This window comes from Podarcis pityusensis (genome assembly GCF_964106645.2).
Source record: "Podarcis pityusensis genome assembly, chromosome: 5".
In the NCBI taxonomy this organism is placed as follows: Eukaryota; Metazoa; Chordata; class Lepidosauria; order Squamata; family Lacertidae; genus Podarcis; species Podarcis pityusensis.
The window spans coordinates 26,858,532-26,879,860 of NC_138032.1; the positions used below are offsets into that span (position 1 = coordinate 26,858,532).

At 41.2% G+C, this 21,329-nt stretch overlaps 1 protein-coding gene across 1 annotated transcript in view; it reads left to right on the plus strand.

Annotated features, from left to right (window-relative positions):
* Window positions 1-11: 11 nt before the first annotated feature.
* Window positions 12-21,329, plus strand: part of SLC9A9 (solute carrier family 9 member A9) — a 255,385-nt gene continuing 234,067 nt past the window's right edge. The window contains exons 1-4 of the mRNA XM_081008377.1: window positions 12-365; window positions 13,212-13,414; window positions 19,666-19,743; window positions 20,993-21,069. Coding sequence (XP_080864503.1) covers window positions 191-365; window positions 13,212-13,414; window positions 19,666-19,743; window positions 20,993-21,069 — 533 coding nt within the window. The 5' untranslated portion in view covers window positions 12-190. The remainder of the gene's footprint in view (window positions 366-13,211; window positions 13,415-19,665; window positions 19,744-20,992; window positions 21,070-21,329) is intronic.

The following is a 21,329-nucleotide window of genomic DNA, read 5'->3' on the forward strand; positions in this document are numbered from 1 at the left end:
AGATGCTGTGGCAGTTTGCTGAGAGGCTGCAAATAAAGCAGATGTGTTTGTTGCGAATTTCAGTGCTGTCTAGGCTTTCTTTTACCAAAGCAGCCATTCAGGATTTAACGTCTCAAGTTTTCTTTAGCATGGCATTTTCCAGCTAATTCTGCGGGGTGATTGTAGAGTATTGAAAACAAATAGCGATGAAATGGAGAAGCCAAGGAAATTAGGGTCAGTGAAAGATGAGGACCACTTTTATCACCAGGGTGCTTTGGAGCTGCTGGTCTTTAACTTCTTGCTCATCCTTACGATACTCACCATTTGGCTGTTTAAAAACCACCGATTCCGCTTTTTGCATGAAACGGGAGGCGCCATGGTTTATGGTGAGTCAAAAGTTGTGCCTTGCCGTTTTTTAAACTTGTTGCATAATGTGCATAATTAGACACTTGAGCTCAAAGTGTTTTCAAAACCCTAATTGAGGAGATGCATTAATTTAAAAGTCACAAGCCCATTGAACAGTGCCGTAAAATAACAAATGCAATCCACCCTCCTTTCTCTCTTTTCCTTTCTCTCTCTCTCTCTCTCTCTCTCTCTCTCTCTCTCTCTCTCATATGGAATAGCTCGAGGATTACTTGTCAAGGAAGTAAATGTCATGAGCACATTGTCAGCAAAACGGGCTTCATTGAGCATATCACATCTCCAAAACATTTGTTTGTTTCCTGCGAGTGCCGGACCGGTTTAAAGAGATTATTTTTCATAGGACTATGCTGAATAGACTTGGGTGAAATCTCACTACCAATATGCCAGATGGGAGCACAGTTGAGTCTTTATTAGAGAACCTGGGAGAATCCTCCTGGGTCCAGCCCCTCTGTTGGATGTAGTTTCAGCAAGCTTAGCTCTCGGTTGTTGTTTTTCCAGGGCTCTTTTTCATTTTAATAGGTTGTGAAAAATGAGACATTCTAAAAGCTGTCCTCAGGAGTTTTTACCCCATCTTGAATCTTGTAGTTTACATTCTTCTTTATGTGGGTTTTCTTGAGTTTCATATGCGAGCCATATGTGTAAGACGGACTTTCTGTGAGCTCCACAGTTAGGAAACCACATGCTAGGTAATGAATGTGCTATATATCACCCTGTGATAGGAAGGGGACTTTTTGTGTGTGTTCTTATGTGAAGTTTTACTTTCGCTGGGCGCAGACACAATCTTTTGCAAATAGCAACATCTTGCTCACACACGGTTGGCCTTGCTATAACCCTACTGAAACAGACAAGAATCCCATAGTTTACAGAGCAAACATAATAATTGCACTCTATAGGAACTCTGCAGTTTTAATAACAGCATCACCGTTCATGCATTAGGAATTCAGAGCCCTGCCAGGATGCATTAAAAGTTTGCCTGCCTTTAAAAACACTGACTCAGTTAATGCATTAACCCTTCACTTTGCTCCTGTGAAGCCAGAGATAACACTGAAAGAATAATCATCATCCATTCAGCTTTAAGTACTATCAGCATTAGGTAAAAAAAATCAACAAGCAAGCCTACAGAACTGAGTAAAAATACAGTCTGGGCAAAGGAAAAGGGACTGAAATGTATCAATAAACCTGACACTTTTATAACAAACTATGTATTAACATGGAGTCAAAAGGATAATTAGTGACTATGATGACCTTCAGACACCACATTATTCAGTTTTCTTGACTTTTCCTTGCCTGATCACTTCCACATTTTACATGATCTGTCACATGATGTGAAAGCCACTTCTGGAAATCCAGTGAAAGTTTAGCACTCATTTCTGTGTTGTTTCTAGAAGAAGAAAACCCTGTTAGGAACTTGGTTAACTTGGAAAATTGTGGGTGTTTTGCATTGCAATTTCATGTGATGACATTTGGGGTGATATTCCCACCACTTAAAATTTAGCACAACATGGCAATAAAGAAGCCACAGTTCTGTAATGCAACAGGTACTGCAATGTAAAAGGAATGTTGGGAAACAGGACAGAAGCAATAGCATCAGAGCCAGTAAAACTGATACAATAAAAACCCCACATCCGAATGTAGCCTATGTGTGCGTGATAAATCCATTCAAGAACCCCCATGTTGTAGTTACCATCCCTATAAAATTGTCAAGGAAACAAATTCATTTTGAACCTTAATAAAATAAAATAAAAATGCTTTCCGCTCCTGTGGCAGGTTTGACCTACATAGTTCATTTCCTGACTGAAGTAGCAAAATAAGTTCAGGGGAAAGAAAGGGAAATTGTTGAAAGCTGGGTACATGCAGCTGTTTCAGATTGGTGAATGGTAGAGACTGAGCAATGGCTTTTGGTAACGTTGTTGAATTTACTGAACAATGAAATTTAGAGCTTACTGGTAGGATAATATGAGAGAAGCCTGATGCTTTATTTTATGTTTTGCCTGTCATGCTCCATAAACTGCCATGCTTCCATAAACTGAGAGAGTAGGGCACATGGTGGCTGCCATAGGATTTGGACATAATCTCTTCTTTCTCACTGTACCCCTTTCTCACCTGTTGTGCACCTGATTATTGGTCTGCTGTGCAGCCAGGTCACGTGCATCCAGCAGAGTTCTGCAAGTCACCTTTCAACAGCCTACATTTTCTCTAGACTCCCGGCATATGTTCGCAGGAAGTACATGGTCTGATAGCACAGCAGCGCACCGGATACACAGTGGTGGTGTGTCAGGAAAGAAAGAGCAGCCTTGCAGCAGCCAGCCTGTACTCTGCTTTCTATAAATGGGTGGTAGGGGAGCACGGCAAGATCATTGCCCAAGGCTAAAGTCCACAGCATGATGCATCCTGGCATAACCTCTGTGAAAAGTTCAGAAATGTTCTAGAGTAAGTGGCTTGCATCCAAGTCTGATGTCAAATGCCTGTGTGTTTACAATTCAAAAGCTGCTATTGATACATCTTATTCTCTTCCTTTTATTCTGATTCTCTTTTAACAAAGTACAGTGGTACCTCGGTTTACAAACTTAATCTGTTCCGGAAGTCCGTTCTTAAACCGAAACCATTCTTAAACTGAGGCGCACTTTCCCTAATGAGGCCTCCCGCTGCCGGTGCCCTTCCACCATTCTGATTCTGTTCTGAGGCCGAGGTAAAGTTCTCAAACTGGAAAACTGTTTCTGGTTTTGCAGAGTTCATAAACCAAATCGATCTCTAACTGGACTGTTCTTAAACCGAGGTACCACTGTAATGCCAATTTTAATAAAAAACATCATACATTTTATGTTTGGCACATTGTGATTTTTGAACAAAAAGGCTATTGGTTAACTGATGGGATTGTTGAATTTGCACTCTCGTGAAGCATTACTTAGGGATATTTGTTCATTTTCATTTTCTTTCTTTTTAAACTCTATGACCTATTTAGAGTGGCTGTGGGTTGCATCCATGTTTTGCAGCCTCTCTGAAATATTCATGAACCCTATTGGGTAATTTCCCCATTGTGAGCAGCCATTAACGCTGCCCTGTTTTTCTTTTTACACAAGAGAGAATTTATCATCTCAGTCCCTTTGCACTTTGGCTGCACTATGGATTGCTGCTGCAATGGATCCCCCAAAGGCTGTAAATGCATACACAGAATACACCTCGAAATCATAGCACCATGCTTGGATGAATCGGGTGCCTGAATCTGAATTTTGCATGATACAAAAATGGTACTTATAGACCAATCCTACGCTGTCCATCATCAGTACTATTTGTGCAGTGGCAACTGCAGCTAAAGCATTATCCTAACTTAGGCAAGCAATGGGATAAAGCCCTGATACTGCTCTGCCTCACTTGGACATTTAAACCTCTAACACCCATGTGCTTCTTCTTACCAGTATAGCTTTACACTGGTGCTGGTGAATAAGCTGGACTGAAATCCCTTTTGAGTGCCACACAAGAAACCACCAACTTCCTCACTTCCTTTTGCATCTCAGAAGCCATTGGCACGACAGTGCTGAGTCATATATCCTAAAGAGAATATGCATGCTTCAGAGCAATTGGCAGTTGCTGTAGCAGTACTGAATGTGGAGCGGAGTCTCATCTCTGGAGCAAGACATGCTGCTCACCTTGCAACATGCTGGGGCATCTTCTGGATCCAGTACACAGTGGTACCTCTAGTTGCAGACTTAATCCATTTCCACAACTAGAGTGCCTCTTCTGCACATGTGTGGCGCGATCAAGCGCATCTGCACATGCGTGAAGTGCACAGATTGCTTCTGCGCATGTGCAGGCGGCAAACCCGGAAGTTGTGGCGATCACACAGGGTCCCCGGACGTTTCACCGTCTATTGATCCCTGTGCCTCCACTTTATTTCCCGCTGCCACCACCCATGCCCTACCTGGTAAATTACTGAGTCCAGTCAGGGTTAAGCTGGAACATAAACTTCTGTTTATTTATTGCAGTTTAACAAGTGTGTGGTTTCATAAACGGTCTCAGTCAGTTACAATCATGGGCTGCCTATCCAGACCTATAACTTCTGCTACCTGCTCTCACTCACTAAACCACCTCTCAGATATTTACTTGTCTTCCTAGCTCCTAACTGTTCTTGGCTCAGCTTATTTTGCTACACTAACTCAACCTACCCCCCAGACTCTATCCCAATTCACTCCCACTCCAACCAACCACCTAACTCCCAACGAACTCCCCCCTTTACCCCTCCCAGAGTTGGTTTTATACTCCCTCTGACTCCACCCCCCTGGGTTCTGATGGGGTAACCTGTTTAACTATTTCACCTCCAGCACTCTCATATGTTAATGTCACAGAAGTAAACACTTCTGAGTTTGCCGTGTTCGTAAGCTGAAAGTCCGTAACAAGGGTGGAACGCAACACGAAGTATGACTGTACACACAAACACGGTACAACCTGATGATCACATGTGAAGTTTCATTGATTGGTGCTGCTTGAACTTGTTGAAAAAAGGCTATCCATGATAGCTGGAAATTTCAGGCAACATGTAACAGTTGCATCAATCCTATTAAAGATATGCTTATGTGAATCTCCCCGTAGGCACTTCTAAGCTTAGTTCACAGCTTCCTAATTCTGTGTCTATCAAATCATATTCTGCCGCACTCTAGCATCTCACTATGTAATATAAGAACGTAAGATGAAGCTGCTGCCTCAACCACATGGACGCAAATAAATGTCATTGATTGCAAACTGGATATGTGCAAAACAGACTCATACGCAGCTTCTCATCGTGTATAACAATGTGTGTGTGGTTTAAGTGCATGCAGAAGTTTGAAACAGGAAGGAAAGGATGCAGCCTTTCAAAGTTCACGTCTGTAACTCATCAACCACTAAAGCGAGCATGAAAAAGGAGTTCAGCTCTTTGCTTCAAAGTGGAATGCTTGCACTCGGTCAAAGTCAAGACAGAGAAATGCATCTGCAGATCATTCACTCCCATGTAGTAGTTGGGCAGTAACTTATCTTTCTCTTTGGAAATAGGATAGTAGAGTTAAAATATCTGCTGTTCAGAAATGACTGCAAGGCAAAACCAATCCCTCTCCCCCTCCACCATTCGCAGAATTTCTTTCTCAATTATTCTAAGTCAGACCTTCTGGATAGCTTAGAATAGATTAGACCCTCTGCCATAAAGCTCAGAAAATACCAGGGTAAAGTGTTGCAGAGGCCTTGTGTTATCTCAGGGTTTAATCCAGTTCAGCTGGGTCTGGGCTGCAGGTGTTTTCTCAGTGTCAGTAACACATGTGAAAGAACAGTGAATCTCCTCGATGGAAATATACAAGCTGATAGCTTTACCCACCATGAATTTATCCAATCCTCTTTTAAAGCCATCCAAATCGGTAGGCGTCACTGCCTACCATAGTTCCATAGTTTAATTGTGGACTGTGTGAAGAAGTTCTTGTTTGATCTGTCCAGAATCTTCCAACATTCAGCTTTGTTAGATGTCCAGGAGTTACAGTGTGATGACAGAGCAGGGAAAACCTTTTTCTATTCCCTCTCTGCATGCAATGCATGTATTCTATCATGTCACTTCCAACTTGCCTTTTCTCTAAACTTAAGGACTTCCAAATGCTGCAAGCTTTCTTTACAGAGGAGTTATTCCATTCTCTTGATCATTCTGGTTGCCCCTTTCTGAACCTTTTCCAATTCCACAATATCATTTTTGAGGCGAGCTGACCAGGATTGCGCAAAATACTCCAAATGCGGTCAATTTGTATAACGGCACTATGATATCAGCAGTTCTATTTTCAGTTCTTTTCCTAATGTTCCCTAGCATGAAATATGCCTTTTTCACAGCTGCCACACACTGGTGTGTTAAAAATAGGACAATGAACAATAATATCAAGGAACAAACGGTTATAGATCCATTTCAACTGTTCGGTCTTTTTCAAATAATAATTATTTGTTATTTATACCCAACCCATCCCATTCAGTCCTAAGTCTTCAAAAAGGTTTTCTAAGCACTCTTCTTTTGGGTATATAGCCAAACATTTCCTCTTCTAACTCAGTGGCTGATGAAAAGTTTTTTTCACTGAGCAGTTCTCTTTTTGTAGAAAGGCTGCAATCTACAGACTTAACTGCGGGACGTGGGTGATGCTGTGGTCTAAACCACTGAGCCTCTTGAGCTTGCTAATCGGAAGGTCAGGAGTTCGAATCTGTGCAACTGGGCGAACTTCCGTTGCTCTGTCCTAGCTTCTAACAACCTGGCAGTTCAAAAGCATATCAGTGCAAATAGATAAATAGCTACCGTGCCCTGGCACTCATCATGGTGTCCCGTTGCACCAGAAGAGGTTTAGTCCTGCTGGCCACATGACCCAGAAAGCTGTCTGTGGACAAACGACAGCTCCCTTGGCCTGAAAAGTGAGATGAGCGCCGCACCCCTATAACTGGACTTAACCATCCAGGGGTCCTTTTGCTTTTTACCTTTTACAGACTTAACTTTATTCCTGTCCTCCAACATTCAGAATTGATATAAAAGCTACAAACTTACCCAAGATGCAGCATGGATTTTTTAAAAACTCCCCCTCCCCTGAAAAAAGACCAGTTATTCTTTCTTCCCTAACCCAAAATAAAACAAGTTTCAATACAGCATTATGAATGAATACAGTATGTGAACAACCTGGCAAAAACTGTTCCTGCTTCTCCTAATCTGAAATCTGCTTTTACATTCAGGCTTCTGACTATACAGTGGTACCTTGGTTTAAGAACAGCTTAGTTTATGAACAACTTGGATTAAGAACGCTGCAAACAAAGTAGGTGTTTTGGTTTGTGAACTTTGCCTTGGAATAAGAACATGTTCTGCTTCCTATTGAGTGTGTTCCATTTGTAAATGGAGTCCCCCGCTGCTATGGGAAAGCACACCTTGGTTTAAGAACGCTTTGGTTTAAGAACAGACTTCTGGAATGGATTAAGTTCATAAACCAAGGTACCACTGTAATAATAAAAAAGAGGTAGTCAAGTCACTCTGGTGCTATCTTCCCATGCTTTCATCCTGGTGGCAATACAATGTAAGAATGCTTTCATGCTACACATGGCAATTGTCAACTTTGTACTGCATCTTCATCCTGAACTACAAAGGTAATGTCAGATGCCAGAGCACCTCAACTCCAACTCCAGCATTGTCCCAGTTTTCATGAGATTTCGGTGTCTCTGTTCATTCTTCTCAATTTCATTGAGGGAGATTTTAGTGGAACCTGCAACAAAACATTGCAATGTGGGGAGTGTTTCTGCTCAGGATAATCCTGTACCAGGAGAACCCAATCCATGTCCCTGCTCTCCTGGTTTTACAGTTCTCCACCTGCAACAGTGAGCATGCTCTGCTCAGTCCACATCTGGCTGTTTTTGTGGTTCTCCCCCACCCCCAGTTTCCCCCCTCCCTTCTGCAATTTTTTGCACTTCTGCAAACCTTAGGGCTTCCCCAAGACCCTGAAAGCTCTCCTTGTGCATTTACATTGCTTTGGCTACATGCTGATTAGTCTTCAAGAAACTGAATTTGCTATCAGTGTGATTCACAGTGACTGATCATGTCTATGGCAGCCATTTTGTGCTGGCATCCACAGCACTTTTATTAAAAAAATAAGTACTGGCATTTTATTTTAAAAAAATAAAAAAGCACTGAAGGGGTGGGCGTGTGTAGCACATGTAACAAATGCAGAGGATAAGACTATTCATGGTATTTATATATTACCTCCAAGGTCAGAGGCAGCATACTTCTGGACACTGGTTGCTGGAGATCGCTAGTGGGAGATGATTATTGCCCTTATCTCCAGCTTCTCAGCTTTCCATAGGCATCTGGTTCACTATTGGGGGAAACAGCATGCTGGACTAGATAGGCCTTTGATCTGATCTGACGTTCACAAGAGAATGGATCATCTTCACAGTACAGCTTTGCCAGTACTGCTTATTGCTGGCCTAGGATTTTTCCTTTCAGCTCCCATTCTACGACAATACAAAAAAGATGAAGGCACATCCAGCACTTTGTTCCTTCAGTGGGCAAGAATTGCTTAAGGATATCTCTGCATTTAGTTGTAAAACCGTGGCTTAATAGAAAATGCAAAAAAAATCAGTTTACAAACAAGATATTTGGGGTGCTTCGGCATCTCTTGCAACTAGATTATACATTAACCAAGCAGTCTCATCACAAAGAACATTCTTTTAATTTTGCTGACTATTTGTTTTAAAGTGTGATCTCTCTACAGGAGGGCACTGCAGGAAATGTTGGCCAGGATATGGCCTGTGCCTTACATATTGAAGGGAGCGCTCCTCTCATAAGGTCTTCTTAGATCCATGGGGGAAGGTCTGCTTTGTCCCAGTTTTTCATTCAAGAGAAACTAGAAGGATACAGAATCTTGTCCTTGGTGGCGCTTGCATCATAGATTGCACTTCCTAAAGAGATCAGATTTCCACACGCAGGAAGGGCTTCTCAGTTCTTCTTTTCTTTTCGTAGAGAGCATTCAAACATGTGATCTTCCACTTGCAGTCTGCAGTTAGTATACAGACTCAGGAGGATTGCACAACATAAATTTTCTTAAGATGTAGATTGGCCCATGGTGTCTTTGACTTGAAAAGACCTTCCATGTAAGCATGCTTAAATATTGCGGCTTAAGAGCCTGAGGTTTAGCCACCCTGATCAGTGGTGCCCTCTTTAGATGGTAATGTGTATTACAGCACTTGTTTCCAAAATGCGGTTTGCCAGTCCTACTCCATTTTGGGGGATCTCCTTGTTTTGCTGTATAGGGACTAGGAAATTTTCAACCAAAGCTGATGGCATTGCTAACCTCAAACAATTTTGGGAGTGGGTGGGGGAGGAGGTGTCAGGCTGTGATGTTCTTTGAACTTGCTTTAATTGTTCCTATAATATGCAGAGTGGGGAACAGTGCTGCTGCAATGGGCTCTAATAGACTCTCACTGGAGGCTTTTGTTAATTTTTGAATCCTCAGACATTAATTGTATCGCTGTTTGTTCCTCGGAGTGCTGCAAAAGGTCAAGAGCTCCATTAGTGACCTGACAATATTGATTAAGAACATCTGCTGGGCTTACTCATCTCTCCTCTATTGCCTCTGCTGCAGACCACTTTCAGTGCTAGGAAATGATCAAAGGCATTTAAGATCCAATTGGAATAGGTGTGTCCCACTCTCACTACAACTACAGAGCACTGTGTGCTCCCAGGAAGGAGCTACTAGGGTTGTGATTGCATAATATGGCAGTATCTTGCAGAAGTAGCCAACATAGTGCCCTACAACTCTAATCCTCCATGGTCTTGTTTGGGAAAGCGCCATGTTGGTGGTGCCTGGTGTCCTGGACACAGTCTTCACAATGGTGAGATGGATTGTATTTCTATTAAAATTATGGTATTCATTTCTAAATTAACAGGGATGCATATAAGTGCCCACCCAAAAACTGCTGTTCCAGACATGGTAGATGGAAGTAAATATAGCACAAGTGAGAAAACTTGTACAGGCTCTAATAAATTCCCTTAAGGGATGTGTAGGCCACCTTCTTTTATATAATTTGCAAATCTCACTAAAATGTGAAGCCTACTGTTAGTGAATATTATCTGCTCCACGGCAGAGGCCATTTATGATATGATTCCCTGCTGGAACACAAAAGTAATTATGCTACTTTTAAGCTGCCAGTTAAACTGACTCTGTTACAGTGATTTCCCCAATCTTCTGCAATGATTGAGGCAACCAAGCCTTTATCAGACATTTATGTAAGTAGGTTTTTAAAGACTAATTTACTTCAACATTGCATTTTAAGGGCTCCTGTTTCCCAGCTTTTTATTTTACTTTCATGATGCTAAGAACACAGCTTCTTTAACAACTGAAAACTGATTCTCATCATTTTTCATGAGTTCACATTGCACAGAAATTTTCAGTAGACTTGGCCTATTGCAAAACCTGAGAGGAGGGTGGGAGTGTTAACAAACAGTTTGTTGCTGATTCATCTAAAACGTTTTTAACAGACCGAATAATGACTCTTGCGATGTGAACTGTCCAGATGCAAGTTTCCTATGTTTTCTGTGGTGGAGGAAGGAAGAGAAACGTGAAAAGCTCCCAATAATGTTTCTGCAAAGAGTTCAAAAGTCAGGAGGGAGCCCCCAAAAAGCCGTGTCATTTTCAATTCTTTTTACACAGAAGGTAGCTTTGTCTTTCACTGAATTAACTGTCTTTGAATGTATATACAAACCCCCTTTATGAGGTATATCATGAAGCAGGAAGTCCAAACAGGATTATAACTGGATCTGATTGCAATTTAAGCCTCCAGAAAGCAGAAGCAAGTTCTAGCCAACCATAGGTAAAGGTAAAGGGACCCCTGACCATTAGGTCCAGTCGTGGCCGACTCTGGGGTTGCGGCACTCATCTCGCTTTATTGGCTGAGGGAGCCAGCGTACAGCTTTCGGGTCATGTGGCTAGCACAACCTATTTATCTACTTGCACTTTGACGTGCTTTCAAACTGCTAGGTTGGCAGGAGCAGGGGCCAAGCAACGGGAGCTCACCCCGTTGTGGGGATTTGAAACATCAACCTTCTGATTGGCAAGTCCTAGGCTCTGTGGTTTAACCCACAGCACCACCCACGTCCCCTCTAACCAACCATAGCTTTCAGCTATAACTGAAGAAGGCAAAATCAAAACATTAAGGCAGGGGTCAGCAACCTGCAACTCATGGGCCACAAGCGGCCCATGGGGGTCATTTAAACAGCCCCTGAGCTGCCCCCGAACCCAGCCACTTTCTTGGCGAGTCCCCACGCGCTACTCTAAACCAGCACAGGGTGGAGCAAGGACTTGCTTTCGTGGCACCGGAAATCGCGTCTGTGCAGACGCAATCTCCATAGGAGTGAACCGGCCCAGGCGAGGTAAACCTTGCCGACCCCTGTGTTAAGGTATACTACACTTGGAAATACGTACACAGAGATAAAATACGAATTTAAGCAATATTTTGTGATACGATAAGGAATCAGATACAATATAAATTTTCATATGGATTTCTTTTCCAAAATTCCATAGATCAATACAAAAGCAGGATGAAATAAATATGAATGAACACATGAAAGGCACATGGATTGGAAACAAACTGATCCATCCATCATGTTGGGCCCTACTGAAATCTGCTAGTAGAGCAGAGAGGAGTGGTGTCTAGTGTCACAGCACAGAACCCCAAATCCATCACACCCCACAGAGAGGATGCTCGCTACATCATGAAATGGCTAAGCAGGCATATGTTCTCTGTGTCTTTGCCAATCTTTTCCCATTCCATTCTTTTATTAAATCATCATTATTAGAGTTTCAGGTCCCAACTACATTGATTTGCAATTCTTGCCAGAAATTCTGGTTATGCTACAATCTCTTCCTGACATGGGATTGGGGAGATGTGGCCACAGAGAACAGAGGAGAGAGTAGCCAAAAAGTGTTGCAGCTGTGATGAGGGAACTGCCTTAACCCCCAAAGAAAAGGCTGCAGTGTGGTAGCAGTAAGGCTTGCATATGATTTCCTGTAAATGTTTGGTTTCATTTTTATGTAAGACTGCATATCCACACAGTACTATGAGAACTTTAGAAGCATTTATGTATGCATGGTTCTTTTTCACTTGACAACTGACGGGCTTGTAAATGCAGAAATAAAGTACAATCTGGGAAAATTGCAGCCTTCATTCAGATGCAGCAGTAATTCCAAAGCCCCAATGAGGAGTGCTTCTGTTCAGTCTTTAATAGGTGTATTATATCCCTCCAAAGATCTCTTGGAGAGCAGAGATTCAGAGGGAGAGGAGGAAAGAAAGTGCCCTGTTACAGATTCTGGTAAGCTGCTGCTGATCAGACCAAGCTATCCTGGTCTAGATGAACTAAGAGTCTATCCTAATAAAAGCTACCTTTCTCTTAGAGCTATTGGCTCTGGTCTGACCTTGCTTGTCTCAAACCTTACAATGCCATACCTATATAAGAGTAAAGGTAGTGTTTCAGATAGCGATGGGTGAGTACAAGTATATCAAATCTGGTTTCTCTGAGTTTCTCATTTTTCCTACCTTAAACTCAGTTCTCCACATTTCCACGTCAGTTTTGTTTAAAGTCCCCATGAATATTCACCAGAATATTTCTCTACATACTGTAATTTTGCAAATCACTTTTCTCTAATAGAATGCATTTCCCTATTATGCATTCCTTTGCACACTTCCTCTAGCATATGCCTTTTTGTGCACATTACTTGGCTGGAGAAATGCACTGGAAAATTTGGAGAAGTGTTTGGTGTTGTTTGGAAACATGCAAATTACATTTCAAATTGCCTTCAAATGTGAACTGACTTGAATCACACACACCCCCATCCCTATCTGAAGAATGTGAACAGGAAAGTGTGCCCTCTATTGCTTCTTCTGTTGCTGGAAAAGTTCACCTGTAGTGGACACAATCCTCCTCATCTGTCAATAGCGGGAGGCATCAGAACCAAAAGTAGGCAGGGCCACTCCTCTCTTCCTCTCTCTCTTTCTCTCCCTCCCTCCCTCTCTCTCCACACACACAATGGGATGAAGGGGAAGGGAGAGATCACTCTTGCCAGAGGTCCAATCTGATCACTTGTAAGGGGTTTTTGGATTTTGGTAGAGGGCACACCCTAGGGCTTCAAGCTGTCTGCTCCTTATCTAAATTAAATATGATGTTTCTAATCAGAGCATTTGCCCACAATAAAAATGCTTGTTTACTTTTCCCCACTGAACAAGTAACTCAGATTTAGGAACTTAAGCTGACGGTTCTCCATCTTTCTTCTTCTCTTTATCGTTAGGTCTCACCATGGGATTAATTTTACGGTATGCTACAGCACCATCTGATTTTGAAAGTGGAACTGTCTATGATTGTGAGAAGCTCAAGGCAGGCTTGCCCACTCTGCTTGTCAATGTAACAAATCAAGTGTATGAATATCAGTACAAAAGAGAAATCAGCCGGCATAATGTCAATGCACACCAAGGCAACATGATGCTACAGAAGGTAATGTGATTGTCTTCTATTTAGTAAATGAGGTTACATTATCATTTCTGATTGATCCTTGAGTTGATGAGGAAAGAATCCACAGTGACTTAAATGTGGCGTAAAGAACTTGTTTCTAATCTTAATTTCCCGTTCAAGTGCAATCAGAAAATAGGTGAATAACAAATAAAACAATCTTTCTACTCAAAAATAATGAGCTTCTTTCTTCTCAAAAGGATCTATCTCAGCCTTGTTGCTTTCACAGTTTGAAGGCTTTCAAACATGACAAAATTCTACACAGAAATATATTCTATTGCAAAAATTAAAAAAGATGGAATTTCAATGAAGATAGGCATTGCATGAATGACAGAACATATGTCTTTTTGCTGTGTGTGTACGTAGCGTACCCATCACAGCTTTCTATTCCATGCACATAAAAAAATAAACCATGTGTTTGCATACATCTATGACTCACAGGTTGCTTTTGTACATGGATAAAGTTTCCATGCAGGAATATAATCATACTTTTGATCTATCCTGAATCTATTGTAGTTCACATGTAAGATTTATCAAATGCCTGCAACTTGTTCCCAATCAAGCAAGACATTTACATTACAGTTGCCACTGAAAGTTTACTTAAAGAGAAATCCAGAATGTAACCTCCCTGCAAAAAAGGCCAACCTGGGTTGCTTGGATAAACTATGAATGGCCAACTTGTGGCTCTCCAGATGATGGACTTCCCATCAGTCCCAGTCAGGGACTGGAAGTCCACAAGTTCCCAAGCCAAGGATAAATTAGTTAGATCTACTCACAGTTTGGATGAAATAACAAAACTATAGGTAGATTTTGAAATAAGTGGAAATTCCTGTTCTCTTTGTGGATGGACCAGAAGAGAGGGGAACAAGCTACTGCACTGTGGTTTTGTGTTACATCCAGTGTTTTTTTTTATGGGGGGATACAGGGGGACACATACCCCTAAACATTTTGTGAATCTAAGTTTGGCCTCATTGAGGGGCAGTGTTACATCCAGAACAGATCAACATATGTGAAACATTCTAACCCTCTACAGTACTAAACACTGTGTATGACAATTATTTCCTTTGACTACACTGAGTCATGTGGCACCTTAAAGACTATCATATATATTATGTTGTACATTTTCATGAACTAGAGTCTATGTCATTAGATGCACAATGTGTTTTCTTGAGTATAAAAGCACATGGTTGGGAAAATTGTCAACTATGAGATCGCTTGATTCTAGTCCACTTACTATTATGCCTTAATAAATTTTCTCCCTCTCTGTAATATTAGAACTTGGGGGTCTTCCAATGAAAGTGAGTGGTGGAAGATTCAGGACTGACAAAGGAAATACTTATTTACACAGTGCATAGTTATATTGTCTTACTTGCTGGATCATCACCTTGTCATGGTGGGTGGGTTTGCACATTCCTATGACCCTTGTGAGCAAAGCCATTGGGAGTCTCGTACTCCCAGCAGGGTCACCCAAGGCAGTAAGGTAAGGTACCACACTTCTGAAAGCTATTGCACTGTGCTGGAAAGAACACTACCAGCATCTTCTTAACCACAACTTCCCTGTAGCCACTGAGGTCCTCTCATGAATTCTGCAAAAAAACAGATTAGAGATGAGTTTGCAGTATCTCCAAATCTGGGAGAGTTGTGTACAGCTATTAACCAAACTAAAAACAACAAAGCCAGCGGACCTGATGGTATACATGCCACAGTCTTCAAAGGGGGCGGAATTGAACTTACATGACAACTTCACAAGCTCATTGAAAAAATCTGAGAGAGAGAGGAGATCCCAGCAGACTTTAGGGATGCCAAAATTATCAGTGTCTTTTAAAAAGGTGATAGAATGGATTGCAGAAACTATTGAGGCATCTCTTTATGAGCTGCGGCCGGCAAAATTCTTGCAAGGATCTTAGCAAACTGTCTCCTAACAATATTCGAGGCTACCCTTCCTCAATCCCAAAATGGTTTTTGACCTTCTAGGGGGACAGTGGACATGATTTTCACCATTTGGCAGCTTCATGAAAAATGCAGATAGCAAAACCATCCCCTGTATATGGTGTTTATTGACCTGACTAAGTCCTTCGACATTGTAAATCATAATGCTCTGTGGACTGTCCTTCTGAAAATTGGCTGCCCAGATAAATTTGTGAACATCCTTTGGTGTATAAACACCAATAATTGGGAAAGACTGATCTGCAAGTGCTCCAGTTGGAGAACAGCCTTTACCAAAGGTGCCATGGATTTTGAAGACGCTCGAACTCTGGACAGAAGGGAGAAATGCACTAAGAAGAAGGCTCATTTGGCAAACCCTCACCATGATCAACTCCCACCCGGAAACATATGTTCCCACAGTGGAAAGACATGTGGATCCAGAACTGGCCTCCACAGTCACTCAGGGACTCACTGTTAAGACTGTGTTCATGGAAGACAATCTTACTCGGCTACGAGTGATCGCCGAAGAAGAAGTGTTATACTATGAAATTTGCTTCCATAATATTTGGTGATGGCCCCCAACTTAGGTTTAAAAGCTGTTTATGGTCCATGAAGGACAAGGTTATCAATAGCTACTAATCAACGTCTTTAAATTACCTCCAGTATCAGAGGCGTATCAGTTGCTGGAGAATGTAAGCCAAAGACTGGTATTTCCTTCATGTCCTGCTTTGTGGCTTCTCAGACATGTCAATTTAGCCACTGTGGAATCTGGATACTGGAAAGAGAGATGGCTTTGGTTTGATCCAACAGGCTTTTTTTAATGTTCTAACTTCCCTTTATCATCCTTAACAAGTTAGTGGCAGGAGAGACAAATTGCAAAAATCAGACTATCATATAATTGCTGTGGTTGGCTTGTGCAGTTCAAAATTTCCCACATTTGTCTTTTCTGAAATTAGTCTTCACTATGCAGTGTTTATGGATCTGAATATGCAATGTGACTGAATCATTTTGAATAACAACTATGCAATTAATCCACCTCCCTAAGATGTAGAGGAGAAAGGTGCAGAAAACCTATTAGTTAATGTGACTGTCAGTATAGAAGACTAAGGGATAAAAGTTCTTGTTCCAACTTTCTCCCCATAAAGTTGTCAGCGCAGCGAAATTTAGCACTTGCTGTTATTGGCTAGCCAGTTCGCATTAGTTTAATAATTCAGAGTAAGCAGAATGGTAAAAATAAAATAAAATGCTGAGCTCTCATTTCCTGTTTATCAAGTTGGGCTATCAGTTGGACAAAGAGAGAGGGAGGGAGAGAGGAAGTCATTTTGCAGTCAGGCTGTATTGTTACAGAGCTAAATAATTCATCCAGGATCGTAACCCCATAAAGGAAAGGCACTTTATCGGCACAAAGGAGCTGCAGACCATTTTGCTAATGACATGCTCTCACTTTTAAAGATATTAATCCAGTATATTGTGCTGAAGATACAGGGAAATTCAATGTCTTACAAAAATAGCATTTGCTATCCAGCAGGTTACCGTTTTAAGCAGGTTTCTACTTTATAGTGCCTACTAAAGCTATGCATAAGAATGAACACTGCTGGCAAAATATTGCAGAGTTCAGTGAGTTCTGCCTCTGCTCATTCTGACATTGCATTTACAATTTGTCTCACAGTGTGCATCAATTAGAGCCAAACATACAGTAACTTAGCCCCCAAACTCTAGATTTTTGTGACACCCAAATGGAGGCATGATGATGCTTTGTGGGTGTCTGTGATGGGTAATTTTGCCTAATAAAGTCTATGGGACCACTGCAGGAACAGAGGAGTGAACTTTTCTAAAGCCCCAGAGTAACATTGCCTGCTTTCTTTCCAGCATATAGGAGATTTTGTATATGTGAAACAAAGATTAGGTAACGAGAACAATCTGGGTAATCCCGATAGCCATGCAATAGCTTGGTTATCTGCTGTCAAGTGGCTGTCTAATTATGATAACTGGGTTTCCCCATCACAAGAATTCACCTGGTTGTGTTCCTATTATCTTGTGCCAGGATCTCAACATACCATCTCTCATCCACCTCCTCTCTGTGGAACACTGTAAACCAAGCATTGTATCCAGCATGAACTTTCCCCCATACATCACCTAAAAATGTGTTACAGGAGTTCTCCAGCCCTCTGAAACAGATTTGGGGGAGGGTGTGGGGCACATGTGGAGGAAGAGAACTATTTCCATCCTGCTTTTCTGTTTAAAAAAACTGCATGTAGTGGCTTACAGAAGTTAAAACACATGCTCAGCCCTGCTATCATGACACTGGAAGAGGGAATGCACAGCTACATGATTATAGAGATGACGTCGTGGGGTGGAGGACAGTGTCTGAGAAGGCTTTCTAGATGTCAAGGCATGATAACAAACTGCAAGAGTTATTGCTTCATTGTTACCCGGCAGAAGACTAATAAGCTGAAGTTCCTCAGGGGCAGTGAGACTGTCACCAGGATATTTGTTCCATTGCCATGGTGCTACTTCCTGTGCTCTCGGTCCTCTTGGGAATATTTTATTTATTCATTTAAAGCATTTGTACACAACTCATCAGCCAAAAGGACTCCCGCAGAGGCTTACATAAGCATAATAACAAACAAGACAATCCCTGAATTCAGGTTTAAGAAACAGAACAGAATCAATAATAAACTACTGGATTACACAATTTCAGGTTCATATCCAGCCTTACACTTTATTTTCAGGTGGCTATATTGAACCTGATCTGTTCATAGAAATTCCCTAGCTGATTAGTAAAATTATAAATATACATCCCTCTAAGGAAATTAATTATTACACGCACGCACGCATGCACGCATGCGCGCACACACACACATTCTTTATACGGCTTTAAAATGTTAAATTTTTAAAATAAAACAAAACAGCATATTAAGCATATGTAAAAAAACATATCTAGATGGATGAGGTTGGGGGGCGGGTTTCTACTTGTAATGCGTTCTCTCTTTTTTTTTACTTTTTTAATTAAAAGAAAGAAATATTCATTTTTAAGATAATTTACCCGGTTCATTCTTCAAATAAAATGGCTTGAAAATAATAGCCCACCACTCATGCTCAAGGAAGACTACTTTGTGCTGTTGAATAAACTTTCAAATTTGCAGATCTCTAGCCAAAATGAACTGGAGAGGGTTTCAAAGCTATGCAGAATTATGTTGTTGTTGTTAGTTTGTCCCTTTTTTTCTGCTGCTATTCTGAGGGGCCCACAACAGGCCCACTATTGACCAACAGCATTCTCAGGTGCTGACACAGGCAACACATGGCAGCAAGCTGTTGGCCATTGCATGCCAAACTGAACCTCTCCCACAAGCTCACATTTAAAGGTTGCATGCAAACAGATTCTGTAACACTAAAGTCCACTGCACATGAGTGGGGCAGCAGGATTTGCCATCGAATAGAATCTGAAGAGAGATGTTTGTAACAGGATATATCTCAAGGTCGGGTTTGGGAAGAAGGCAGGTTTGCTCTCCCTACCGCTACTGAGGTCCAGTGCCAAGGGCCTTCTGGCGGTTCCCTCACTGCGAGAAGCCAAGTTACAGGGAACCAGGCAGAGGGCCTTCTCGGTAGTGGCACCCGTCCTGTGGAACGCCCTCCCACCAGATGTCAAAGAGAAAAACAACTACCAGACTTTTAGAAGACATCTGAAAGCAGCCCTGTTTAGGGAAGCTTTTAATGTTTAATTGACTATTGTATTTTAATATTTTGTTGGAAGCCACCCAGAGTGGCTGGGGAAACCCAGCCAGATGGGCAGGGTATAAATAAAAAATTAATATTATTATTGTTTATTATTATTACCGCTACCACTTTACATTCATCTGGTAGTTGATTCAAAGCATGATTGGTCATAGCATTCCCACTGCTGCTATTTTATCCTTCTGGGTTTTACCCAGTTATTTCTTCATTATAGCCCTTGGGTTATATTCAGCTCATCATTGAAATCAATATGTTATTTATGATTAACTCAAGTCCCCCGGCATCAGTGGATCAACTCTTGAGTATGTTTTAGTTGGAGGCCAATATTTACTATTTGAATGTTTGTCCCAATTTTTGATGAGTGTAATTTGACCGCATAAAACAAAGGTTCATTCACCTGCTTATCTCCCAATGGGATGTCTTTTATAATCGGCCAATAGTGCCCTTCTGTATCCTCTCCACACAACTTTATGCAACAACAAATGAGTTGGTCTTTAAAGTGGTGTGATATTCTTTGCTTTTCTTAAAAGACATAATCCGTAAGAGATGTTTTGTCCTTTTGTCCTTTCTGGCAGATGACCTTTGATCCTTCAATCTTCTTCAATGTTTTATTACCTCCCATTATATTCCACGCAGGCTACAGTTTAAAGAAAGTAAGTGGTATTTATTTATTTGAACTTCAGTAGGACGTCTGATGCTGTTGTTGATCTAAATGACCAACCCATAAGATTTGTGAAAATTAGGAAGTGCTTCAGATTGACACTACACCACAGAGAAATCAAAGAAAGGAGTGAGGAAAATGTCCCCAATTTCAAGCCTTCATTTTGATTCCTATGTTTTGATTCCTATAATTTGATCCAATTAACTTTAATAATGTATAATCCCTGTATTTTGACTGCCTGTTCAGAATATTATTATTATTATTATTATTATTATTATTATTATTATTATTATTCCTTGTGTAAACTAAAGAAGGTATCTTGAGTTTGGGATGTCAACCTTTTGTGTGAACCTTCTTTTAGCCCCTTAAAGCTCCATTTCCAGACCTGTGACGTAGGAAAGCAGCCGAGTTCCACCCTTGAACCATCAAATATTCATTAGGCCCTGACTCTGCCTTCTGACCCAATTCTGGCTAAGCCAACTGACTAGATATTTTTAAAACCACAACATGGCAACTTTTCAGGGCATTGTCTTTCTCAATAAGACCACTCAGGCTTTGTATTCCAGCATGCCTAGATGGTAGGTTTTAGGACATAATCAAGGCTCTTTTACTAGTTTACAGACAGGCTTAAATTGCAAATAACACATTGCAGTGGAACCTCGGAAGCCGAACACTTATAAACTTGAATGTTTCGGCTCCCGAACGATCGAAAACCGGGAGTGATTGTTCCAGTCTTCAAATGATTTCTGGAAGCCGAAAGTCTGGCGCGGCTTCCGCGGCTTCCGATTGGCTGCAGGACGCTCCTATAGCCAATCAAAAGTTGCGCCTTGGAAGTCAAACGTTTTGGAAGTTGAACATACTTCTGGAATGGATTCCGTTTGACTTCCAAGGTATGGCTGTACTGTACAACGAAGGAGTGAAATTTAAGATATTTACTGGAACATGATAAATTGTAATGCAACTCAAATGCCAACACACTTTTAAAATGTTGTGGAACTAGTTCACTGTCCAGGACTTAGTGTAATTGTAGAAGAAAAGGATTCTGATCTCTCTTGCCTGAGGCTTTACAAATGAAAGAATTCGTGCTGTTAACATGTACAAATGATTTAGAGCTAAAATATAAAAGGAAGCTTGAGAATAGAATTTTTGGTGTTAGATTTCTGGATCTGTTGGACAAGCAGTATATATTTCTTAGTTAAACAACAGGAATTTTACTTTTTAATCCTTTTTTTCACACACAGAGACATTTTTTCCGCAACTTAGGATCCATCCTAGCATATGCCTTTGTGGGGACTGCCATCTCTTGCATTGTTATAGGGTAAGTGAGCTATATTTCACCTTTAAAAAATAAGTCTTGGAATTGATGTTTGCTTTCTGACAAGACACGTGTGTTGCTGATGTCAAATTCCTATGCAAACATGTGCTGAATACTGAGGAATTCTGTACTGCGGCATCAATTCCTGGTCCTAAGTGCAAAACTAATTGTAGTGGAAAAGAAGAAGAAGAAGAGTTTGATTTGATATCCCGCCTTTCACTCCCCTTCAGGAGTCTCAAAGCGGCTAACAATCTCCTTTCCCT